Raw genomic sequence first — 24,426 nt, forward strand, 5'->3', positions numbered from 1 at the left:
AGTAATAGAAGGTAAAGTTCCTGGAAAAGAGGCAGGGGTAGACCATCAATGAGATGGATGGATGGCATGTGTGGAGTGACTGATCTTCAGAGAGTTGAGGCTGCCAGAAGGGCAAACAACAGGACTACATGGCGAGGCCTAGTGTGGAACATCATCGAGCATCGGAGTGACCATACAGCATCTGTAGATGCCCAGTGAACAGACAGGCAGAGTGCAAAAGAAGTATAGGTATCCCTCGATTAACGCGGTTAATTAATCCCTCGATGTCACCGCATATATCAAAAGCGCCTTAATCAAATCTAATAATCAATGGTAAAAAGTACAATTCATCCCTGATCGATTACTGTACTAATAGTTCATTTTATATGGTACTCTTTTAGGAAAGATAAAAAATGAATGCAAAGTAAATGTTTAATATTACTTGCACCTACATTAGTTACTGCAATTTTTTTTTAATCAAAAGAAGTTATAAAGAGTCGTTTGAACAGTTTTAGTTTTTTTCTTATCGGCATAAATTCTACATAACAAGCCAAATGACTCTCCAGACCTCGGCAAACAAGCATTCTTCGATTAACATCTGGATCCATATCCATTACTTTCTGCTTAAGCTATTCTAAACTGCGAAATATTCCATCCAGTTCTTTGACTGTTATTTCCTTTGGAACCTCATCTTCATATTCCATTTGTTCGTTGTCTTCATATGTGCGTTGTTCAATTTCAAGAAGATCATTGTCACTGAGATCTATTGAATTTGAATCCAATAATTCTTTAACATCTTCTGCATCAACACCATCAAAACTGAGGTCTTCACCAATTGCAACGATTTCTTTGACCGCATTGTTCACAGGATTTTGAAAACAACCTAAGTCATTAGCACATTCTGGAGAAGGTTTCTCCAAACAGCTTTCATGCAACTAGAAGACACTTGCTCCAACGAGTCACGAATGTTCTCAATTGCGTGTTTAATGTTAAATTTTTTCCAAAATTCATGGAGCATAATCGCATTTTCTCCCATTGTTGTTTCTACTGCCTTTGAGAATGTCTTTTTAAGAAAATAGGCTTTGAAAATTGCAATGACTCCCATGTCCATAGGTGGTAACAATGATGTAGTATTTGGTGGGAAAAATAAAACTTTCACATTCTCACACAGATCATTAAGAGAATTTGGATGAGCATGATTTTGCGTGGTAAATTTAAAGGCTCATTAATCAAAACTCTTGCCGCGTGTATCAAGGGATTGCCGCGATGATCAAATCCGCGTTAAGCAAAACTGCATTAAGCAAGTGATACCTGTACTTTCCTTACTTTTTTCATTATAAACCAACCTAACCTAAGCTGTTATAATTTCTATTGAGTTGAGAATGAAAACCTATATACAATACCTATAAACATGTTTTTATTACATTTACCAGACTCCTCTAGGAATTATTCACTTTAACCGGTAATTATTAATAATAACCGGATTTATCACTTTAACCATAACATATATACGAAGAAACAGGCTACACAACAATCTAGTTGGTATGCCAAAGTTACTGATCAACCATTATTGCTATTGGCTTGACCTCTGGTGTTTAAAAAAAAAAAAAAAAAAAAAAAAAAAACTACCACATCAAAGCTGTAGTCCAGTTATTATTATTATTATTAGGTTAAAATTAAATTTAGCTGGAGAGCAACATGTTCACACCAAAAGAAAATTACTTATATAAGTATACATATAAATTAAAAAGAAAAAAAAAACAGTATGGATAGTGGCCAATAAAAGCTGAAAATTGCTTAGAGTCCTAAAGTCAGGGTTTTCTGGAAAACTAAGTGGGCTGAAAGTGTGCCATCCATATTTTTGGGATTTTTATGTCACCATTATTGTTAAGATTGGGGTGGTTAATCAAAATTTCACATGCTTCTGTAAATTTCCGTTCATAGCATGTTTTTGTATGATATAAAGAACTTGGTATGAACGGAAATTTAAAGAAGCGTGTGAAATTTTAATTAACCACCCCAATCTTAACAATAATGGTGGCATAAAAATCCCAAAAATTTGGATTTTTAACCTAATAATAATAATAACAGGACTATAACTTTAATGTAGTAAGTTTTTTTTTTTTTTTTACACCAGAGGTCTGTCCAATAGTTACAACAGTTGATCAGTAACTTTAGCATACCATATAGATTGTTGTGCAGCTTTTTTCATTGTATATGTGTATACTCCAGATGATGACCTTAATGTGAAGGTTGAACATTGTGTTTATTTTGGTTCATATTAAACTAAAGTTTTACTCTAACACGGTAGTTTATTCCATAATTTTCTTAATGTATTCTGATCACTGTGTAAGCATGGAGGAAAGAATGCTAATCATTGTGTTGGTTCACATATTTGAACTGTTTAGTAATTTAAATATATGTGTAGGGTTTTATTTTATTGAGAGTTTTTATGATAGTGAATGTTTGCAACATTTGTTTATAATGGCAGAGAAGAAATTGTTTAATTTTTTTCAATAAAGTGAATTAAGGCATAAGCTCCTCCCTATAAAATGTAGCTGAAAATATCATCATTAATAATAATAATAATAATAAATGGCCCTGTATCACTTAAAAATGTGAAATGTTTCTTCACAGACTGATAAACACACTAATATGTAAGTAGTTAACATGATTGTTTCCATGCAGGTAGTTATATAGGGTGAAAATTAACCATATCATTAAAAAAAGTTTATGAATTGGCCATATCCGAGATTAAACATGACTAATATATTAGATGATGTAGCAGAGGATATCCGAGCTAACATCTGACTAGTGAGGTAGTTGCCTGACTGATGACCTAGTACAAAATTTTTTTAAACATTGCTCATGAATCTACTGAACATCTTTTTCCTTATATACCCTCCATAACATTTTCTACTTTTGCTGCTCCACAACTTTAAATGCTACTCATGCATTTAACTCCCACCTAACCTATCCTTCCAACCTTAATATGCAATATCATGCTTCCTTGACTAAATGCTCTTTGATCATTTCCAATGAATAATTAGTAGCCTTCTCTTGCAGTTTCTTTATCCATGATATTACTCTAATCTGCTACCTGAGTGTTTCACAATCACCAGATTTATAGTTTCACATACGCCCCTTCTTAACTGACATTTTCTTGGTCACCTCTCAGCTGAAGACTGCATAATCACCCTCCTCAGTTTGAGGCAAAGCATTACTTATGGACAAATTCTGTGATGCTGTCACCAGATCTAGTAATCTTGAAGCATTAGTATACCTTCCATCTTATGCTGTTTCTCATTGCTTCCATCAATTTTTAAAAGATCTAAAATCATTGCCATCTTAAAATGGTGGATGAGTGATTGTGATGGTAGGAACAAATGACTTGAGAGGTAATGTAAATTGGGCAGTAAGAGATATGAGATTCTTGCTTCAGTTAGTAAAGATAGTGTGCGTGTTCCCTAGGTATGATAGTGACGAGTTGAGCAGAAGAGCAGTAATATTGAATAACTTAATAGCTAGAATGTGTCAGAAGAGAGGATTGGAATATGTGGATGCTTGGAGGGCATTTGAGGACAGAGAGGAATTGTATGCGAGAGACCGCTTGCATTTGAATGAGGAAGGATGTAGGCATCTGGAGAGATTGCTATTCTGAACGAGTCAGTGTGTCAATGCAGGGAAACTAGAATGCCCAAGGTGGATTGGTAGCAGGGGTGGCCTCTTGTAGGAATAGCTACTTGGGAGAAGGGGGACGACATCAGGTAACGCTCAGCCCAGTGGAGTCCAGAGGGAATAATGCTAGGTATAGAAACAGTGGCATTTTTATGCTTAATACTAATGCCAGGAGTATCTGGAATGAAGGAGAGGAATTGGTGGTGCTGATAGCATCAGCCTGGCCAAAGATTATTGGGATCACTGACACGTGGTTGATAGAGGTTATAATAACAGGAATAGAAGCAGCAAGGTACAGCATTTTTCGGCACGATAGGAAGGTCAATTTTTAAAAGCATGGTGGTAGAGTACTGCTTATGATAAGTGATGACTTATGTCCTCTAAGAGTGGAGGCTTTGGAAGGCATTGACACTAATGATTTTGAAATCATATGGTGTGAGGTAGAGGTGGACAAGACAGGATATATAGTAGGGTGTTGTTACAAACCGAGGTGCACAGAGATTGAGACCAGGAGATGTTGAGTCAGTTGAGCATGGCAAGTGCAAGAAGGATTGTTATGGGAGATTTTAACTACAGCAGTATAAATTGGAGAGAGGAAGATGCATGTAGCAATAAGGGAATGGAATTTCTAGAATTCATGAGGGACAAATGTCTTAGGCAACAGGTAATAGAGGGAACAAGAGGTTCAAGCATTTTGGATTGGGTCATAGCATCAGAAGAGTTGATAATAACTGAGATGACATCTCTCCCACCAGTAGGAGATAGTGACCATGTGGTTTTGACTTGGAAGATGAATAGACATGCAGGAGTATCAAAGAGACGGGAACATATGTGGAATTATAAGGAAGGTGAGTATAATAGTCTTAGACATCAACTTGGGGAAGTTTCATGGAGGGAGGAATTGGATGGCTGGGATATCATTAGTGCTTGGGAAATTGTGAAGGAATATTTGTTAGCAGCAATAGTAAGCTGTATTCCACAAATGAAGAAGAAGAGGACACGATTCGGTGTAAAGTGGATGACATACAATATTAAACAGGAACTGCATGTGAAAAAGAGGCTATAGGAGAGATATAAGGAGACAGGTGAAGAGCAGATGCATGAAGAATATAAGACACGGGCCAGGAGAGTGACTAGTAGGATAAGGAAGGTAAAACTGGAATATGAGAAGAGATTGGCCCTAGGATCTAAAGAAAATCCTAGGCAATTTTTTTAGCTATGTGGCCAGTAGGAGGAGAAATGATTGTAGAAGAATAACATTGTGGGATAAAAATGGGAATAGAGTGACTGATGCAGAGGGCATAGTGGAATTGTTCAATGAACACTTTATTGGTGTATTTCATCCTGGAGGAGTAAATTTTAATACTAGAGGGATAGGTCAGGATCAAGGTTTAGAGGTACAGGAGGAGAGCGTGATTCAAATACTGAGTACTCTGGATGTCAGTAAAGCTGTGGGATTGGATGGTATTTCACCACCAGTTTTGAGAGGTTGTGCTAAAGAATTGACAGCTCCTTTGATCTGGCTTTTCAATGAAAGTCTGGTTACGGGAATGGTGGCCACGGAATGGAAGGAAGGTAAGATATAGTGCCATTGCATAAGGACGGCAGCAGATTGGAAGTGTCTAATTATAGGCCAGTTTATTATTATTATTATTATTATTATTCAGGCCTCCATGGAGTCAAAAGACTCATCGTGGGAGGTCCTTCCTAAGAAACACAAAGTCTATCAAGATTCATCGAGGGGAGGTCCACCCTAAGAAACACAAAGTCTCTCATACCACTCCTTAAACTCATTGGCTGTTCTCGCTCTCACCACTCCATCAGGCAATGCATTCCATGTTTCAACCACCCTCCATGCAAAGAAACTACTCCTCACCCTCTTGCTCACAGTTTCCTTTCGCTATCCACCAAACTCTACAGTCCACATTCCCTCAGCTGATCCTGATAACTATCATTGTACAGTCCTGAAACTATCTTTGTTATCTGCCTTTGTACCCTTTCCACAGTTAATTTATCCCCTTCAAATCCTGGGGAACAAATCTGAGAACAATAGTCCAAGTGTGGTCTGATCAGGGTCTTATCCAACAGAGATAACTCTTTTATCTCTACAGGTCAACATCCTTCTCATTATTGCAGCAATCCGCTGTGTTACCTTCATCACTTTTGCAATATGTCCCCTGAATTTCGGGTTTCTATCAATCATTAACCCCAGATCTCTTGTCTCCCCCTACTTCCTCCAGTATAGCCCCTTTGGATAAGACCCTCATCAGACCACACTTAGACTATTGTTCTCAGATTTGGTCCCCAGGATTTGAAGGGGATAAATTAACTGTGGAAAGGGTACAAAGGCAGATAACAAAGATGGTTTCAGGACTGTACAATGTTAGTTATGAGGATCGGCTGAGGAAATGTTGTCTGCAGAGTTTGGTGGATAGAAGGAGGAGGAGAGGTGCTTTGATTGAGACTTTTAAACTGTTCAGTGGTGGTTACATTGTTGACACTGTGGAGTTCTTTCGCTTGGTTGAACAGCAGGAATGAGCTATGACAAAGGTCCATCCCTGGAAGTTACGAAAGGAAACTGTGAACAAGAGAGTGAGGAGTGGTTTCTTTACATGGAGGGTAGTTGAATCGTGGAATGCATTGCCTGATAGAGTGGTGAGAGCGAGAACAGTCAATTAGTTTAAGTAGTGGTATGATAGACTTTGTGTTTCCTAGGAAGGACCCCCCCCCCTGCGATGAGTTTTTTGACACCTTGAAGCCTAAATAATAATAATAATAAATAAAACCTGGCAAAGACCCTAATTCCATTTCCTTCTGTGCTTTTGTCCTTTCCTCCTCTCAGTCTATTTCTACAGATTTGGGACCTGAGAAACTATATTTAGCATTCTATGATCTTTCTCAGTCTTACACTTACTAACAGGGCACTTGTATACATGTATTCACCCGCATCCTCCCTAATAACTTTAGTTTCTCTGATTTTGAATGTCCATTCTCCCACTGAAAATAACTTTCTTCAGATACCTTATCCAGATCCATTCAAATGTAATCTATTAAGTATCAAGTCATTTTGTCTATCAGATTCACTCCAAAACTCTAATAACATTACATCACTTCTCCTGCACAAACTGCATTGATTTACAAACATGGTCCTTCCTTCTAATTTCATTCCTATTATACCTTGACAAGAGACTTACAAACTTTACTCTGTCATCTTTTTTTTTTCCCACCCCAGTAACTCTTTTTTATTCACTTTCCATACTTTTCACCTGTTAAATCATTTGTTCCAGCCAAAATGTATAACTAATTGTATGATTAAGCTATACAATTCATCAAGTACATCCATATTCATGGAATCAATATTGTTTCCATAGTCTCCCTTTTTTTTTTTTTTGCTCATTAGTGGGTTGCAGAGTTTAGCTGGCATACAGAGGAGTGGAGATATGGTGGGGGATTCTATAAGATTGACACAAAAGAAATTTTTCAATACATAGAGAGTGGTGGGAAAACAAAGGGTTAGACTTGTTTTTTCCCCCACATCTGCATAACTTCAACTTTGGTATCACTTCTAGGTATTGCTCCCACTGATGAGATCTCAATAAAGAAAGAGGTCTGGGTGGTGGTCCTTCCCATAATGTGCATTATGCATGTCTGTAAGGATATGTGCTTTGCATTATGGGATACTTAGGCAGTTGATGTGAAGTCATTAGCCTCTATATACAAGTAGTCCAGTTGTGAAGATACTTCATGCACAAACTTTGTTTGCTTACACTTGAATAAAAGATGAAATCAAGAATATAAACACTTAGAAGTTGTCTAAGAGTGTGGTTAGTAAGGATGTGTGGACTACTTTCTTTACTTGGAGAATGTAAATGAGTAGAATGGATTGCTGGAGGTAGTTTTGAATGCCCTAACATTCAATAAATTTATTATTATTATTATTATTATTATTATTATTATGGATATATCCATGGAGTCAGTAGACTCTTCGCGGGAGACCCAAACTAGCAAAACAATATCTGTCATATCTCTTCTTGAATTCATTTACAGATGAAGAGCTCACAACTAAGTCAGACAATGAATTCCACTCATTCACCACCCTCTAGGCAAAAAACCTTGTTCTGACACCCTTGTTAACCACACTCTTCTTTAATTTCTAGGGATGACCTCTTGTTCTTCCATCACTATCACACAGCTGAAACATTTCCCCTGCATCAATCCTATAAAAATCTTTCAGTAATTTAAATGTTTCTATCATATCTCCTCTTTTCTGCCTATCAACCAACCTCTGCAATCCACAAGCTCTCAATCTATCAATGTAGGGAGCATTTTTTACATCACTCTCCTCTGAACCCTCTCCACAACTTCCTCATCTCCAAGGAATCCAGGTGACTAGACCTGAGCACAGTAATCCAAATGTGGAAGTATCAATGCTTTATAAAGGGGAATAATAACCTCTTTATCTCTGGATGTCAGTGTGTTCCTCAACAACCAAGTAAACCTATGTGCAATCTTGGATGCCTTAGCAATGTGTCCCCTGAACTTCATCTCCCTATCTACCAACACCCCCTAAGTCCCTAGCCTCATCAGTCTCTTGAAGTACTGTTCCATGAATGTAGTACACAGCTGGTAATCTTTTAATCTCAAAATGCATGACTTTACACTTTTCCACATTGAACTGACATCCATTACCTTTTGCCCATTCTACCAGCTTATTTAAATCATCCTGCAAACTTTCAACATCAGCTTGATTTTTTATTGTGCTACCCAACTTTGCATCATCAGCAAACAACTGAATATCTTCCTTTAAGCCATTTCCAATATCATTTATATATAAATTAAACAACAATGCCCCAAGCACAGAGCCCTGAGGCATACCACTGGTCACCTGCTTCATCCTGGACTCGGCTCCTCCATACACCACCTTCTGATATCTCTCCCTGAGCCATTCTCTTATCCATATCACCAATTTAGTATCCATTCCCATCTGCTCCAATTTGCATAATAGTGTTCTATGGAGTATCCTGTCAAAAGCCTTAGAAAAATCCAGAAGTACCACTGTGTAGCCAGTTCCTTTGTCCAACTCAGATGTCATTCTATTATGAAAAGTTAATAGATTGCTAAGGCAGGATCTACCTTTAACAAAAATATGTTGGCCTCTATAGAGTATCATATCCTGATCCACCTATTCTTGAATTTTGTCTTTAACCAACTTTTCCAATACTTTTTCCACTACCCCTGAGATGGCGATTGGTCTGTAATTAACTACCGCAGTTTTAGAGCCACCCTAATGCAAAGGAACCACTTTGCCTAACTTCCACTCCCTAGGTACCATACCAGAGTTCAAACTTAAATTAAATATCCAAGTAAGAGGGGTTAACAATTCATTTGCGCATTCACGCAACAGCCTAGCTGATATTCCATCTAAACCTACAGCAGTGTTTGCATTTAAATTTTGCAATATATTAAATACCTCTGATTTCTTAGCTTCAATTCTCACATTGCCGGCACAGGTTGGTCGATTGGTAGAGTCCCTGCTACTAATGGCTCAGTTAAGTAAGTTTGAGCGCAGTTAGTAGTTGGAAGGGGTACAATTTTCGATGCTGTTGGCACACTCTCCCTCGATGAGTCTTTGGACTCCCTGGAGGTGTCAAATAATAATAATAATAATTAGTTATTGCTACAGGTACAGAGATATCCTCACTTGGGTGATAGATTTTTGAAAAGTGATCACTCGATAACTCTACTATTACATCTGAATTTGTCACCTCAATACCATCAGCACCCACTAAAGATGTCATTCTTCCTTTTACTTGCCACATAGCGGAAGAACTTTTTGGGATTACCCTTGATCTCTTTGGCTAAGGTCTTCTCATAATCTGATTTAGCTTTTCTTACTATGCTGGTAACCTTCCTAGCTTGAGCCTTGTACCGCTCATGGATGTACCGATCACCTTTCTCCTTGTAACTTCTCCATAACATTTTCTTTTTTTGCAGATCAAGCTTGATACTACTGCTCATCCATCTAATGCCTGCCTTGTTTGACTTCCTGACCATGGGGACACAATCTAATATTGCTTTCCTCAGATACCTGCTGATTTTATCCCATGCACTGCTAACATCTTTCTCCTGCAATATGTTCTGCCATGGGATGGCTGCAAGCTCACTCCGAAGCTTGTTATAATTGCCTAACCTGTAGTTCCTTATATACCCCCCTTCTTAACAGAAAAATCCACAGATTTTGCAAACCTCCCAAGTCAATACCACATGATCGCTTTCACCAATTGGAGGTAACGAGGACACCTTACTTATGCATATATCCTCTGAACAAATAACCAGGTCCAACACTCTCACACCATGTGTCCCTTCAGTTATGTGCTGTTTCAAGTAATTATCTTGTAGAAGATGTATGAACTCCATTTCTTTTTTCCTATGTGATATTACTCCTTCCATTTGATATCACCATAATTAAAATCCCCCATAATAATCACTAAACCTGCACTCATTGCACTAATTTGCTGATGCATGAATTCAATATCTCCCCCTGTACTCTCTGGCCTGTAGCAGCATTCAACTGTATATTTCGTTGCATTGGTCACTATTTCTTACCAGACCGCCTCAAATGAACTCTCATTCACATGTCTATCATCTTGATATACTACTTTCTTTGGCTGCAACACATCAGCTATCATCAACAGTACTCTTCCCCCTGTTCTATCTTCTCTATCCTCCCTGAAAATACTGTACCCATCACATTCAATTCCAGTGACCACATCTTCTACTGACAGCCAAGTTTCACTAATGCCTACAACTTTTGGTGAGACTGCACTGACTAATGCCAAAAATTCTTCTCTCTTATTTCGAATGCTTTTTGCATTGGTATACAAAAATTGCAGATTCCTTCTAGTTCTTGTACTGGCTTTAGAACTAAAAGTCACTAATTTCAGTAGTCCCATGCCGATTTTTATCCCCTCTCTTCTGCAATTTATTCTGTGAATAAGGATCAATAAATATACAGTCAGTGCTAAAGTTTCTCTCTCTTACACTCAACCTTTTCAATATTAGTTTCCCTGCCCTAAGGAGATATATGATAGGTATTGTGTTAATGGATAGTGTTGGTCTCCCACAACGAGTCTTTTGACTCCATGAAGTACCTGTATAAATAATAATGATAATTAATATGCTCCTTACTTTCCCTCCGACCTCTCCTTGTTTACTCTTCTCTGACAGCCACTTCTTCAAATGATGCTTTGTCCCATAAAATATTCTGTATAAGTGTGCTATTTCACTCATTAATGTTGCCTTGCTATTCTCCTCACATCTCACATCACTTCCACAGGTGCCTGAGTAGCCCTGTGGAAGTGATGTTTGCATTTTTTAGAGCCAGGCCTCTTCTTTTCTTCACTTATTTTTGCATCCCCCCCTCATCATTTGTACAACACTTGTATTTTTGTGCCTTAAATTTACTGCTCTCTCCCTTTCAACACACACACATTTCTCATACACTCTCACCATTTAAAAATTGATAAACTAATTTATGAACTTCACAATACAAAAGCTTGAAATATTATTAAAGTAATTTATTATATTCTGAATGTTGTATAATATAAACATGTTGATGAGTTATTTGAATTTCTGTATATGCTCAGATGATTAGACATAATATTTAAAACATACACCAGAATTTCAATAATATATATTATCATCTGAATTCAGGAAACAGATGGAATTGCAAAGGGTTCTAAAATGAAGAAGCAGAAAGGGAAATGGCCCCAGTCCAGCATGGAGAGATCACATCGAGTGAGTGGTATCAGTGGAACTAGCTGTAGATCCAGAAATGAGTTGTTGTGTTTGTATACCAATGCTAGAAGTATAAGAAACAAGGCGGATGAAATGGTTGCACTAATTGCGTCTGTGCACCCAGAGATTGTCGGAATAAGTGAGACATGGTTAGATGAGGATGACATCCTGACAGGAATAGAGATGGAAAGGTATGATGTGTTTCGTGAGGATAGAAGGGGTAAAAAGGGAGGGGGAGTGCTATTGATGATAGAGAAAGAGTTATGTCCATACAAGGTAGAGATGCAAGAGGGAAATGGGGCCAGTGGTTTTGAGGCAGTATGGTGTGAGATAGAGGTGAATAGAATCAAATACTTGGTGGGATGTTGTTATAGACCTGGTAATGTGGATGGTGGTGATAGTGAAATGTATAGTCAAATAAGCCAAGCAAATAAGAAAAGGGTGATCATTACGGGTGATTTTAATTATGGCAATATAGACTGGAATGAAGAGATAGCAACTGGAAGTAAAGAAAATGAGTTTCTTGAGTTTTTGAGGGATAACTACCTCAGACAGTATGTAACAGAGGGCACAAGAGGATTAAGGGTCTTGGATTTGGTCATCTCATCGGAGGATGTAATTATCAATGAGGTATCAAATCATCCACCAATTGGTGAAAGTGACCATGAGGTGATTACTTGGGTGGTTGCCAGCAGTGCAAGGACCCCTGTGAAAAAAGGGTATATGTGGAACTACAAGGGGGGTGATTATGAAGAGCTCAGGAGACAGCTTGCAGGTGTAGCATGGAATGAGGAGTTAGCTGGAAAAGAGATCAATGCAGCTTGGAGGATTTTCAAAAAATATTTAGTGGATGCAATGTCTAAATGTATACCATGGGTGAGAAGGTTAAATAAGTTAGGTGTGAGATGGATGAATAAAGAGATTAAGCATGCAATACAGAGAAAAAGGGCATTGTGGAGGCAGCATAAGAGAAGTGGAAGTAACCAATTTCATGAGTTCTACAAAGACCAGGCAAGGAGAGTGACTTGGTTGGTGAGAGTAGCTAAAGAGAGGTATGAACAGCAGTTAGCTAATGAAGCTAAAAAGAATCCTAGGGAGCTCTTTCGATATGTAGCCAGCAAAAGAAAGAATGATTATGGAAGGATGACATTGATTGGAGGAAATGGTATAAAGACAGCTGTTGCAGAATGTGTGGTGGAGATACTTAATGAGCAGTTCATAAAGATCTTTCAATCTTGTGAATGTGACTTCATGGAGAGATTAAGAGCAGTTGATGATGGGGAGGAGAGACTGACTGTAAGTGAGCAAGAGGTGTTTGGGGAGTTGAGTAAACTAGATGTAAATAAGGCTGTGGGACTTGATAATATATCACTGCGTATTCTGAAGGAATGTGCCAGAGTGTTGACACCTGCCTTGACATATTTTTTTAATACGAGTCTTGCACTTGGTCAAGTTCCTAAAGAGTGGAAGGAAGGCAAGATTGTGCCACTTCATAAAGGAGGTGATCGAACTCAAGCATCAAACTATAGGCCTATCTGTGTGTCAGGTGTTGTGGTTAAGTTGTTGGAGAAGCTTGTGAGAACTAGGATCCAGAGTTGGGTTGACAACAATGGTATAATCTTTGATGGACAGCATGGATTTGCTAAAGGGAGGTCGTGTTTTAGTAATCTACTTACTTATTACAATAAAGTGACTGCTTCCTTGGACAGAGGAGAAGGATACACAGTAATATACTTGGCTTTTGCAAAAGCTTTTGATAGAGTACCTCATGATAAGTTGACAGTCAAACTAGAGCAGATGGGGTTGGATATTAGATTAGTGCATTGGATTGGAGACTGGCTATCTGATAGTTATCAACAAGTTGTGTATGGGGGTGCAATATCCAGGAAAAGGAAAGTCACTAGTGGAGTGCCTCAGGGATCTGTTTTAGGGCCATTACTATTTAACTTGTATATTAATGATATTGGCGAAGATTTGGATGGAGATATTCAGTTGTTTGCAGATGATGCAAAGTTGGGACGAACCATAAAGAGTAGTGAAGATGTTGTGGCCTTGCATAATAAATTTAGTTTAATCCTTTATCCAAGTGTGAGCAAACAAAGTTTGCGCCTGAAAGTATCTTCAGGACTGGGTTAAGGTGGTACACACCAGGGCAACTCGTTGCAAAGGTGGAGCAAGATCCAACACTCCTATCCTAGTATCTCCTATAATGCAAAACACATCTCCTTGCGGATATGTCTATTGTTATGCATTAAGGGAAGGGCCACTACCCAGACCGGTTTCGACCTTTATTGAGGTCTCTTCAGTGGGAGCCAGGCCCAAGTCGAGATATCAGGCAGAAGCATTTGCAGGTCATCTCCACCTATAGGAATTGCCAATTGGTGTGCCACCCTTTTTTTTAATAAATTAGTCTGGATTTAGAGAAAGATGTGGCCTTGCAAGAAGACTTGAATAAATTGAGTGATTGGGCAAGCAAATGGGGATGCGAGTTCAATGTTGCAAAATGTAAGGTTTTAAAATTTGGAAAACAAAGATGGGATGCAGAATTTATGCTTGGTGAGAATATATTGTTGGAAGTAGAGGAAATAAGAGATCTGGTAGTGATAGTGGATAAGGATCTAAAATTTAGGGGATACATCACCAAAATTGTGAAGACAACACAAAGACTTCTGGGAATGATGAGGAAGACACTGACGTGTAGAAGTAGGGAGATTCTTGTTCCATTGTATAAGGCTTTGATTAGGCCACACATGGACTATTGTGCCCAGATTTGGTCACCTGGTTTTCAGAAGGATGAAGAGATGTTGGAAAGGGTGCAAAGGCGACTGACTAAGGTAGTTTCTGACCTCTGGAATGTCGAGTATGAGGAAAGATTGAAAAGATGTAATTTGCAGAGTCTAGTGGAGAGAAGGAAGAGGGGAGATATGATAGAGACCTACAAGTTGGTGAGGGGTTGTTATAGGATCAATGGTGGAGAAGTTCTACATAGAATAGTGGGAGATCAGGGGAGAACCAGAGGTCATACCTGGAAACTGTATAAAGAGGGTGTGAGTAGGGGAGTGAGAGGCAGGTTTTTTTCGTGCAGAGTTGTGAATGATTGGAATGCCTTGCCTGAGAGTGTGGTGTCTGCAAGGAGTTTGAATGTGTTTAAGACCCGGTATGATGAGATGTGTGTGAGATAAAAGGACCTCCTAGATGAATCTTTGACTCCATGAGGTCTTGTTTTAATAATAATAATAATAATAATAATTCTTGCTTTCCATGTTTGCTCCTGTTCTGTTATTCAAAACATGAAATGAATGGATAATAAATAGGAAGAAACCCACTCAAAGTTTATTGGTGCTGTAGTGATATGCTTGATTTCATATTGTTTATGGTATCTGCATATAGATTTATATATTTGGATATTCATATGAACATATTATGGAGTAATGATTTTCATTAATTGATAAACTTTATGTATGAAATATGATTTTTTAAAAATAATATCAACATTTTTTTTTTTAGGTGGTGTGTGGCCAGGATCACACACTCTTTTTGACTGAAAAGGGTGAAGTCTGTAGTTGTGGTTGGGGAGCAGATGGACAAACAGGTTAGCACAGTGTGAAATCATGCTTATTGATTCATTTGAACTTTTATGTTATTCACAACCTTAAAAGATAACATGAACATGTAATATTGTGAGCAGACTAAGGATAAAATGTATTATTATTATTATTATTATTATTGTTACACCCTCCATGGAGTCCCCAGACTCATCATGGGAGGTTCATTCAACTGACAACATATTTATATCATATAGAATCTTAAAATCCTTAACACTCCTTGCATTAACAACACATTCTGGTAATGAATTCCATTCACTGACAATTCTCCATGTAAAAAATCTACTGGTCACACCTCTCTCTACCACACTTTTACATAACTTCCAGGGATGACCTCTGGTTCTTCCCCTCTCACCTTCTACCCTTTTTATAATCCCTTCTGGATTAATCTGATAAAATCCTCTCACTAACTTAAATGTCTCTTTCATATCACCTCTCTTCCTCCTATCCACCAAACTCTACAATCCACATTTCTTCAACCTTTCTCCATATCCTTCATTCCAAAGTCCCGATATTGTCTTAGTCATTCACCTCTGGACCCTCTCCAATGTCTCCACATCACATTGAAATCGAGGTGACCATATCTGAGCACAATAGTCCAAGTGTGGCCTGATCAGTGCCTTATACAGCGGCACAACCATCAGTACTTCTTATCATAGCAGCACTAAGATCTGCAGCCTTTGTAACACTAGCAATATGCCCTCTAAACTTTAGTCCACTGTCAATCATCACTCCTAAATCTCTAATCTCATCCACTTTCTGCAGTATGGCACCATCGATCGCCATATATTTCTGCACTCCAAAATGAAACACCTTGCACTTATTGATATTAAAACTACCATCCCATTCTTTTGTCCAAGTAAAAAGTCTAATCCTCCTGAAGGGAATTAACCTCACTCAGCATTGCTACTTTTTTCCAACTTTATATCATCAGCAAACAACTGAAGATCCCCAGTCAGTCCACATGATATATCATTTACAAACTAGTTAAACAGCAGGGGTTACTGCTGAGATCCATAAAATGATCCAAGAATCCTTCTCTCGAGAACAAACATGGAACAACTTTTTTTTTTAAACTGTGTTGGGAAAGTGATTTACATCACATCCAATTCATGAACATCATCTGCTAGCTAAAGGCATCTACAAACTTACCTGCCATAGCAAGATTTGAACCCAATCTGTTTTGCTTGGCAAGTTTAACCCACTCAGTCAATCAGGCCAGTATACTATACATGATAAATGTGAACATTTACTAGTTTGTATACAGAGTAGTTTATGGAATGCTTTCCTAACATAATAGGAATAAATAAATACTACTCCCCTTTTATCTCATCTGTTTGCTAACATTAGCTTGCTAACAAGGTTTTCACAATATTATTTCTGAACATCTGGACAACAGATCTGACTCTCTTAGAGGTCTCTCCAAAAATTAATAATCTAGACCATCATCTTTGATTTTCAGACAAGATTTTGCTAAAATTTGTGACACTATTCCTTGCAGCTCCATAAATCTCTACTTATCCTTGTAATATTTATGCATTTTTTTAACCATGGAAATGAGAAATGAGAGTTTCCTACGGCAAAGTTCATTGGGTAACTTTTTTAAAAAAATAAATTTTTATATTATTTATTATTTTTATTTTTTTATGTGACTTCCATGCATGAAAAGTTTGTTAAACCTATAGTACATTTGTGATATGGGCAGGCTTAAAAATACCAAAGCGCTTTACATTGTTTTTTTACATAAGTCAAGTCCCATGAGAACTGTAAATAACCTTGTTTGTTTCTATGTATATTTTGCAAAATATTAATGTAGTTAACTCTGTGGGAAGTGAATGTATTTACTGTTTTAACGTCAAAAATAAAGGCAATGCTTTCCTATCTGGGAACTTTGTATATAGTTATGTGTAAGAGCGCAGGAAAGTTGTTTACCAGTTTTGTATATAAGAGTTGCCTACAAGCTCTGCGCTAACACCTTTAAAGTTAGTATCGAAGAGTGCCGCTAGGTTTAGAGAAGTTTCCGCAGCCCGAAAGGAGAAGCAAAATATCAAAGAGGTCCACTAGTTTTAGAGACAAGTTTCTGTGCCCGGCAAAATACGTTCAAAAGAATGCACAGAGGAGAACAAAGAGCAGGTCAAACTTAAAGAAAGATGAAAGAGAAATGCCGAATTCTTCTGGGTTTACTACCCTTAATGCAAGGTCCTGAGATTAGAGAATAAAAGGAGACTGAGCCTAGCATGAGGGGCTTCCAATCATCGCCAGAGAGAGAGGGAACAGATTCTGGAGTCCATAAGAGAGTCAGTTGGCGGCAATTACGGTCATTGGAGGCGGCAGTTAGAGCTATTGGAAACGGCAGATAGAAAAGCCAGTTGTCCAGGCCTTACGGCGAGCCCAAGCAGTGGAAATAAGGCAATGTAAATTACCCGAAGCAACTTCGCTCGGAAGATTTTCTTTTTTGCCGTGGGAGAACAGCCTTTTTCCAATCGCAGTCCACAGCCCAATATTTTCCCGATGAAATACTGCTGAATGCCAGACATTCCTGAAGGAAACTCTAGATCTGAGATGAAAGAAATGCCATAAGACTCTAGTGAAAGACTTTTGACTGAATGTGCGATGCAGAGTTTTTTTGTAAGTTCAAACTTTTTGTATATTCCCTCTCATAGTAGGTTGTAGATGGACTTTTAAGAGATTGTTCAATAGTAATAAGAAGTGTCTTTAAGAGAATCAATTGGCATGCTGGAAGTTTATATAAAAATTTGTAAAATTAACTTAACAGAGAGTTAGCTAACCTCTTTGCGAGTATACTAGAAGTTTAATGAGTTGGAATTGTGAGCAGAGAGTACATAAGTTTTTCAGTTAAAGAGATTATTTAATGTTGAAGTAAAAGGGTTCTAATTTCATGCTAAAGATTATATAAATGGATTAGAGAAAGCAATCTCCCTATTGTTTATTTCATGTATTATATGTAAATAAATGTGTTGTAATTATTTGTTAAAAGAGTGCTGCCTGATCCTTTATTTTACAACTGCACTGTTCCTAAATAAAACTGACTTGTGAGCGGGAAACAACTAAGGCATTAAAAGCGCAGTGGTATTACTTAAGAACCACGACTGTTTATGTAAACTTTGTTGAAGGAAGTTATAGTAAGAGTGTGGTAAGTAAGGCTGTCATGACTGGATTTTTCACTTGAGAGTGGTGAATGGAATGGTTGCTTGAGGCTATTTTGAGTATTATGTTGAGGAATAAGTTCAAGAGAGGTACAATAGTTACTGTGTATATAGCTTAGTGTAGGCTTCCTATGATGAGTCTTCAGACTGCAAGGAGATGGCAGTATAATAATAATAATGTATTTTAGTTAAGATAAAAAGCCAAATGGCTAGTTTTTTGGCACCTTAATATAGAAAATAAGGGGATAAACATCCTTTGTTGTTTTATAGCCGGTAAGTGAAACTAAAGATCGATAACTACGATCTATAAGTTTCATGCCGAAAAACTATCGGCGAAGGCAATTCGAAGTAAAGGTGGAGCAAGCTCCCTTACTATTCTTGATATTTTCTCATAATGTAAAACACAGCTCCTAGGAGATGTAATACTGTCATTACATTATGAGGAGAGGTCACTACCCAGACCGGTTTCAACCTTTTTTGAGGTCTCATCAGTGAGTAGGTAGACCTGGAAGATATCAAAGCTTAGTGAAAAGAATATCAAGAATAGTGAGGGAGCTTGCTCCACCTTTACTTTGAATTGCCTTCACTGATAGTTTTTCGGCATGAAACTTATAGATCGTAGTTATCAATCTTTAGTTTCACTTACTGCCTATAAAACAACAAAGGATGTTTATCCCCTTATTTTCTATATTAAGGTGCCAGAAAACTAGCCATTTGGCTTTTTATCTTAACTAAAATATAATTACACCTTTATGGCATTCGTTTAGTGAAGGTATATAAGTTCTTTTCACTAAGCTTTGATATCTTCCAGGTCTACCTACTCACTGATGAGACCTCAAAAAAGGTTGAAACCGGTCTGGGTAGTGACCTCTCCTCATAATGTAATGACAGTATTACATCTCCTAGGAGCCGTGTTTTACATTATGAGAAAATATCAAGAATAGTGAGGGAGCTTGCTCCACCTTTACTTCGAATTGCCTTTGCCAATAGTTTTTCGGCATGCAATTTATGGATCGTAGTTATCGATCTTTAGTTTCACTTACTGGCTATAAAACAACAAAGGATGTTTATCCCCTTATTTTCAATAATAATGTATGTGATGAGTCAGGTAGACAGATGTCTCAGGAAGATTATGTGATCATCATCCTCCTGCTTAAAGTGGGTTGGGACTACCATGAACACCGGCTTTCTAGTTCAATCAGTCTATAGCCAAGTTAACTAAATTTCTCTAAGAGTTCAAACTATTTATGTTTGTGATATATTTTATCCATATTTCTTGGTATTCCTGGCAGTACCTTTCTTCTACTCTTCAATTTTGAAGAATTTGAGGAAATCATTCAATATATATTCTGTATACATATCAATACCACTATAACTGTTTATCTTTAATTCTTACCATTATTGGAATATGGTAGTGTAATTGGTTTTTATTTTAATCTGTTTTTTTGTTTTAATTTATTTTCTTCAAACACTTGTTTTCAAAGCCTAGCCAATCTTTGTTCTTCCTTCTGTTTGATAACCCAAGCCTATGCACCATAGAGAATTGTGTGGAGTACCATGTATGCATTGCTTTAAGTTCTTTGGAAAGATGTTTTTAAATGTTTAATTTTGGTCATAGACCACCCTAGGTTTATTTTGCATTTGACAGTTTTTTCATATTGTACTAATTAGTTTCAAAACAATTAATTTCATAATTAATTGTTCTTCCAGTTTGTTTCCTTCTGCTTCTAAATTAAGTTCTTCTCCATTTCTGCTTATTGTCATTATTTTGGTTTTAATATCTGAACTGCATAGTCCTTGCTGTTTTTATGTGGGTTTTCATTCAGCATTTAAAGTTTTCCTTATTATCTGTAAATAATACTACAAACGAACCTCAACTTAAGAACATAATGTGTTCATGAAATGTGTGTGTGTGTATATACTGAATGTTCATAAAGTGAATTTATTTTTTTATATAGATATCTTGTAAAATTTTGTGGTTGGCTCATGCAGTACAAATAAACAGAATAAAAAATAGGATCGTAAGTATAAAAAACTATAATTGCAAACCTAAGTTTTGCGATCCAGTTTAGTTCTGATGGTACAACTTGGAGGAAGTCGGATCAGTCATCCTGATAAGTGTGCAGGCTGCATTCAGTGGTGATGCAAAGAATTATTTGTTCAGGAGCACCACAATCACATTGAGGAGAAAGACATTTTCTTCATTTGAATAGCAAGTCTCCACATATTCTGCGGTTTGTGCGGATAGATCAAGAACAGGATTTTGGTTATAAAGTCTATAAAGCAGCAATAAAAAAAGTATTGATTACATCAGTTGTAGATCTCTCTCTCTCTCTCTCTCTCTCTCAAATCCAGTTTGCTCTTCTCTTAAATGCTGCTCATTAGTTTCTATAATTCTGTTTTGTGTAATAAGGTTATTACAGATTGCCTATAATTTGCCTATTCTGAATACAGCCTTTTTTATTCTTTCCAATTTCCATTCATTAAAATTTTTTTCCAGAACTTAAGATTTGGCTGATTGCAGCATCTATTTTCGTTCTTTAATATTTTTTGGGTATCCTCACTTTTATCCAGTGGTGGCCCGGCCCGTGAAGTTTTAAGTGAGGGTGCTGCCTATACAAAATTTTAAAAAAATCATTCTTTTTTTCCTAATTATTAACCAATTTATTAATAAATAAATCTAGATTTATTTATTAATAAATTGGTTACTGATTAGAAAAAATAATTTTTTTTAAATTATTTGTATAGGCAGCACCCCCACTTAAAACTTCATGGGCCGCCACTGCTTTTATCAAACTTTTTTTTCATAATTTTCAGTGTTAACTTTTTGCAAAAATTTGTTTACAATGGTTCATCCAAATTTTAGAAATATATATATATATATATATATATATATAGTAATCCCTTGGTTAATTTATGCAGAGGGGGGGGTGGAACACGTTAAATGAAATCTGTACTTATGGAATATAATATTCAGTAGTGATGCAAAGAATTGTTTGTATTATGATTAGTGGTATTCTGATATATATATATACAGTAATCCCTTGGTTAATGCAAATATCACCTTTGCATTGGAAAATTATAATTGGTCTATAGGCTTTAAAAATATTTGCTAAATTTTTTCATTACATTATAACTGTGAAAGAGAATAAAAATGATTGTGATAATTAGTTTATTACTTTCCATAGAAAATCACATGTATTTATTTCAAATACCTTCACCAGGTATTAGTTTAAATCATCTCTTTTTTTTTCATTCTGCATATTTTCACAGTAGCAAATACAAACTTTCTTGAAGTTTTTGCAGATTTGCATACTTTGTTTGATGTTAGGATCAGCATCTATAAGTTGTTATTGTTATTTGAGTGTTTCTAAAGTGTGAAACATTGCATCAAATTCTTTTATAGTTATTTCCTTTTCTTGCACATTACATTTTCATCTGCTTCCTAAACTTCAGCATATGTATGTATGTATGTTGTTTATCTAAGGAGTTCATCATTACTAATTTCTGAAAACAATTTAAGTAATTTGCTAACATTCATAGTATCAGTTTCATCTAAACTAAGCTCTCTTCCAGTGTTATTATTTCTTCAATAACATTATCCACTTACTTTGGGAATCAAAATCATTTGCATAATGTGGCACATGACATTTCCAAACCAGTATCATATTGCTTGATGTCACTTCATGCTATGAATTTTTTCAATAGCATCCATCTCTTATAGCTTAATTTTTTCTAATTTTGCCAGTGAAATTATATTGGCTCCTGTTATTGTTTTAATTTCCTGCACAAAAAGTTCTTCATAGATAATGCACCTTAAAAGTTACAGTTATCTATTTGTCCATAGGCTGTATACCTATGATGTTGTACTTGCCAGTAAAAATATCACCTTTGCATTGTTACACAAGTCACCAAGTTCAGTGGGATGGCCAGGGACATTGTCCAAAATCACTAGAGCTTTTAAAATTAAGATTATTGTGCTTATAGTATTCAAATGGACAAAAATATCTTGTAAACCAGTCTTCAATAAAGAGATCTGATCACCAATGTTTTTTTTTTTATCTGTATGCCAAATGACTGATAATAATTGTTAGTTATTGCCAGTGGTGAGCTATGGAAATTTTAACAAAGGACTTGCATCGTCGAGCAAAAAAAAGCCGTTATTTCACACAAAAACTTTTATTAATACAGCTTGTGTACAAATGCCAATCAAAAAGTATGAGGGGACAATCAACCTGTAAGGGCTATCATTTTTAAACAAATATTTCATGATCTAAACATATTTGCACACAATCATCTGTGTTAATTTATCTTACATAAGAAAAACATTTTTTAACTATCAAAATATAATAAGAATAAAATCTTTTATAATTGCACATATGCAATAGTTCCATTTTTTATAAACAAAATTTTTAGTTCCATTCAATATTTCAACAATCAATAGTTCCATTTTTTATAAACAATCTATAAATAATAAATAAATATTATCTAAACACAATAATATTGAATACGTTATACTGTATTCTCTTTTGTTTTTATACTTCAAGTGATAATCAACGGTTTTACCATACGATTAACTACAAGAAGGGAGAAGGGTAAAGATAGCTCATGTGCTTATTTTATTTTCAAACTTGGGCGCATTCGTTATAGAGGTGTTGAAACAATAATTCCAAATAATCTATACACTGCCGAATAGATTAATTTTTGTTAGGCTACCATATGAGTTTGTTGTTTAATATATTTCAAAAAATTATGTTTGCTTGTTTTTTTTTTGAAAAAATAAAAAAGTAAACGAAAAGAACAAGGGCTCTCAAATCTGAGAAAAATTTAACAAAGGGCTCGTGCGAGCTCCTTATAGCTCACCACTGGTTATAGCTTCTCAGAGCTGGGTTCTGGGTACAATAAACTATCATGGGTTTCAGTTTGAAATCTTCTTTAGCTTACTTCCAAATGAAAGTGTTACTTGATCTTTTATACTGAATATCCTTGTAATTTTTTTCTTTTTTATCCTGAAAAGTTTTATAAGACTCTCATTTCCAGAATCATTCTGTTTCTCAGCATTAAATATTTGTTTATTCCTGTAACTATTTCCTTCTTTCACTATTTCTTTCAGGATTTTACACTTTTATCCAAAATGTTAAAAAAAAATTTTATCCGAAAAAGAAAATAGATATGAATTCTGATCATGAAATTCTGTCAACAAAATAGCTTAAATTCAAAAGAAGCGCCAATAATAAAAGACATCTAAGGCCTGATACCTCAAAATTAAAAGACTTCAATATGCAAATTGCATTAAAAAATTAATTACAATATGGGAGTTTTAGCCCTTGACAACACAGAAGAATTTTGGGGAAAATTCCATATTAGATAGTAAAATAAACATTACAGAAAACAGAGAGACCTAACTGAATAATGTTTGCATGTTATTTTATTATTATTTTGATGTAACTGATATTTTATCATTGAAATATAGGGATGTTAACATGTATAGTAAAACCTTTATTTCACTTCAGTGAATTACTATAAATGAACGCAAACTCAGGAAGTGGAAGTTTGTGTATCCTTAAAAATATATATATAAATAAAATTTAAAAAAATAAATAAATAAAACAACAAATTAAATAAAATAACATTACTAGTAAAAAGCTCTGGTCTTTAGTGCAAAACTATGCATAAGTCTGTGTAGTCTTATGACAACATTTCTGGTTCCATAATGCTGGACTGCCAGAATAAAGAAAAATATTCAGGAGCATCCTTGGTGGTATTAAGGAAAGCGATCAGTGGAGAAGACACTTTAACTTTGAACTCTGTAGATATTTTAAAGAATCAGATATAATCAAATTTCTTAAAAAAATAATCATTTTAACTGGGCTGCTTATCTCATAAGAATGAATGATAACAATCCTGTAAAAAAAAGATTTCTTGCAAAACCCCAAGGAAGGCGAAAACAAGGAAGACCAAGATTATGATGGGAAATCCATTGAAAATCCATTGAAAAGAATTTTCAAGCCATAAATGAGAAAAACTGGCATGCCAAAATCTGGCAAAATCTTCAGAGGAAGGCCTTGGTCCATTCGAGACTGTCGAGCCAGTGATGATGATGATGATGATAGGTTTATTTTTAGTCAAAAATTTGAGGAGTTCTCTGCTTTTTTTTTTTTAATTGAGTTGGCAAAGTTCATGCAAGTAGGTTCTCCCTC

At 36.1% G+C, this 24,426-nt stretch overlaps 1 protein-coding gene across 2 annotated transcripts in view; it reads left to right on the plus strand.

The window, feature by feature from the left end:
* The window catches only part of LOC150097407 (RCC1-like G exchanging factor-like protein), a 264,930-nt gene that overhangs the window by 168,203 nt on the left and 72,301 nt on the right, over window positions 1-24,426 (plus strand). For both annotated transcript variants that reach the window (XM_090407234.1, XM_090407235.1), the window contains exon 6: window positions 14,962-15,046. In XM_090407234.1, the coding sequence (XP_090263360.1) occupies window positions 14,962-15,046 (85 nt within the window). The remainder of the gene's footprint in view (window positions 1-14,961; window positions 15,047-24,426) is intronic.

The sequence above is a fragment of the Typopeltis vanoorti genome, chromosome 17, assembly GCF_054136105.1.
Source record: "Typopeltis vanoorti isolate ZY-2024b chromosome 17, IOZ_Tvanoo_1.0, whole genome shotgun sequence".
Taxonomy (NCBI): Eukaryota; Metazoa; Arthropoda; class Arachnida; order Uropygi; family Thelyphonidae; genus Typopeltis; species Typopeltis vanoorti.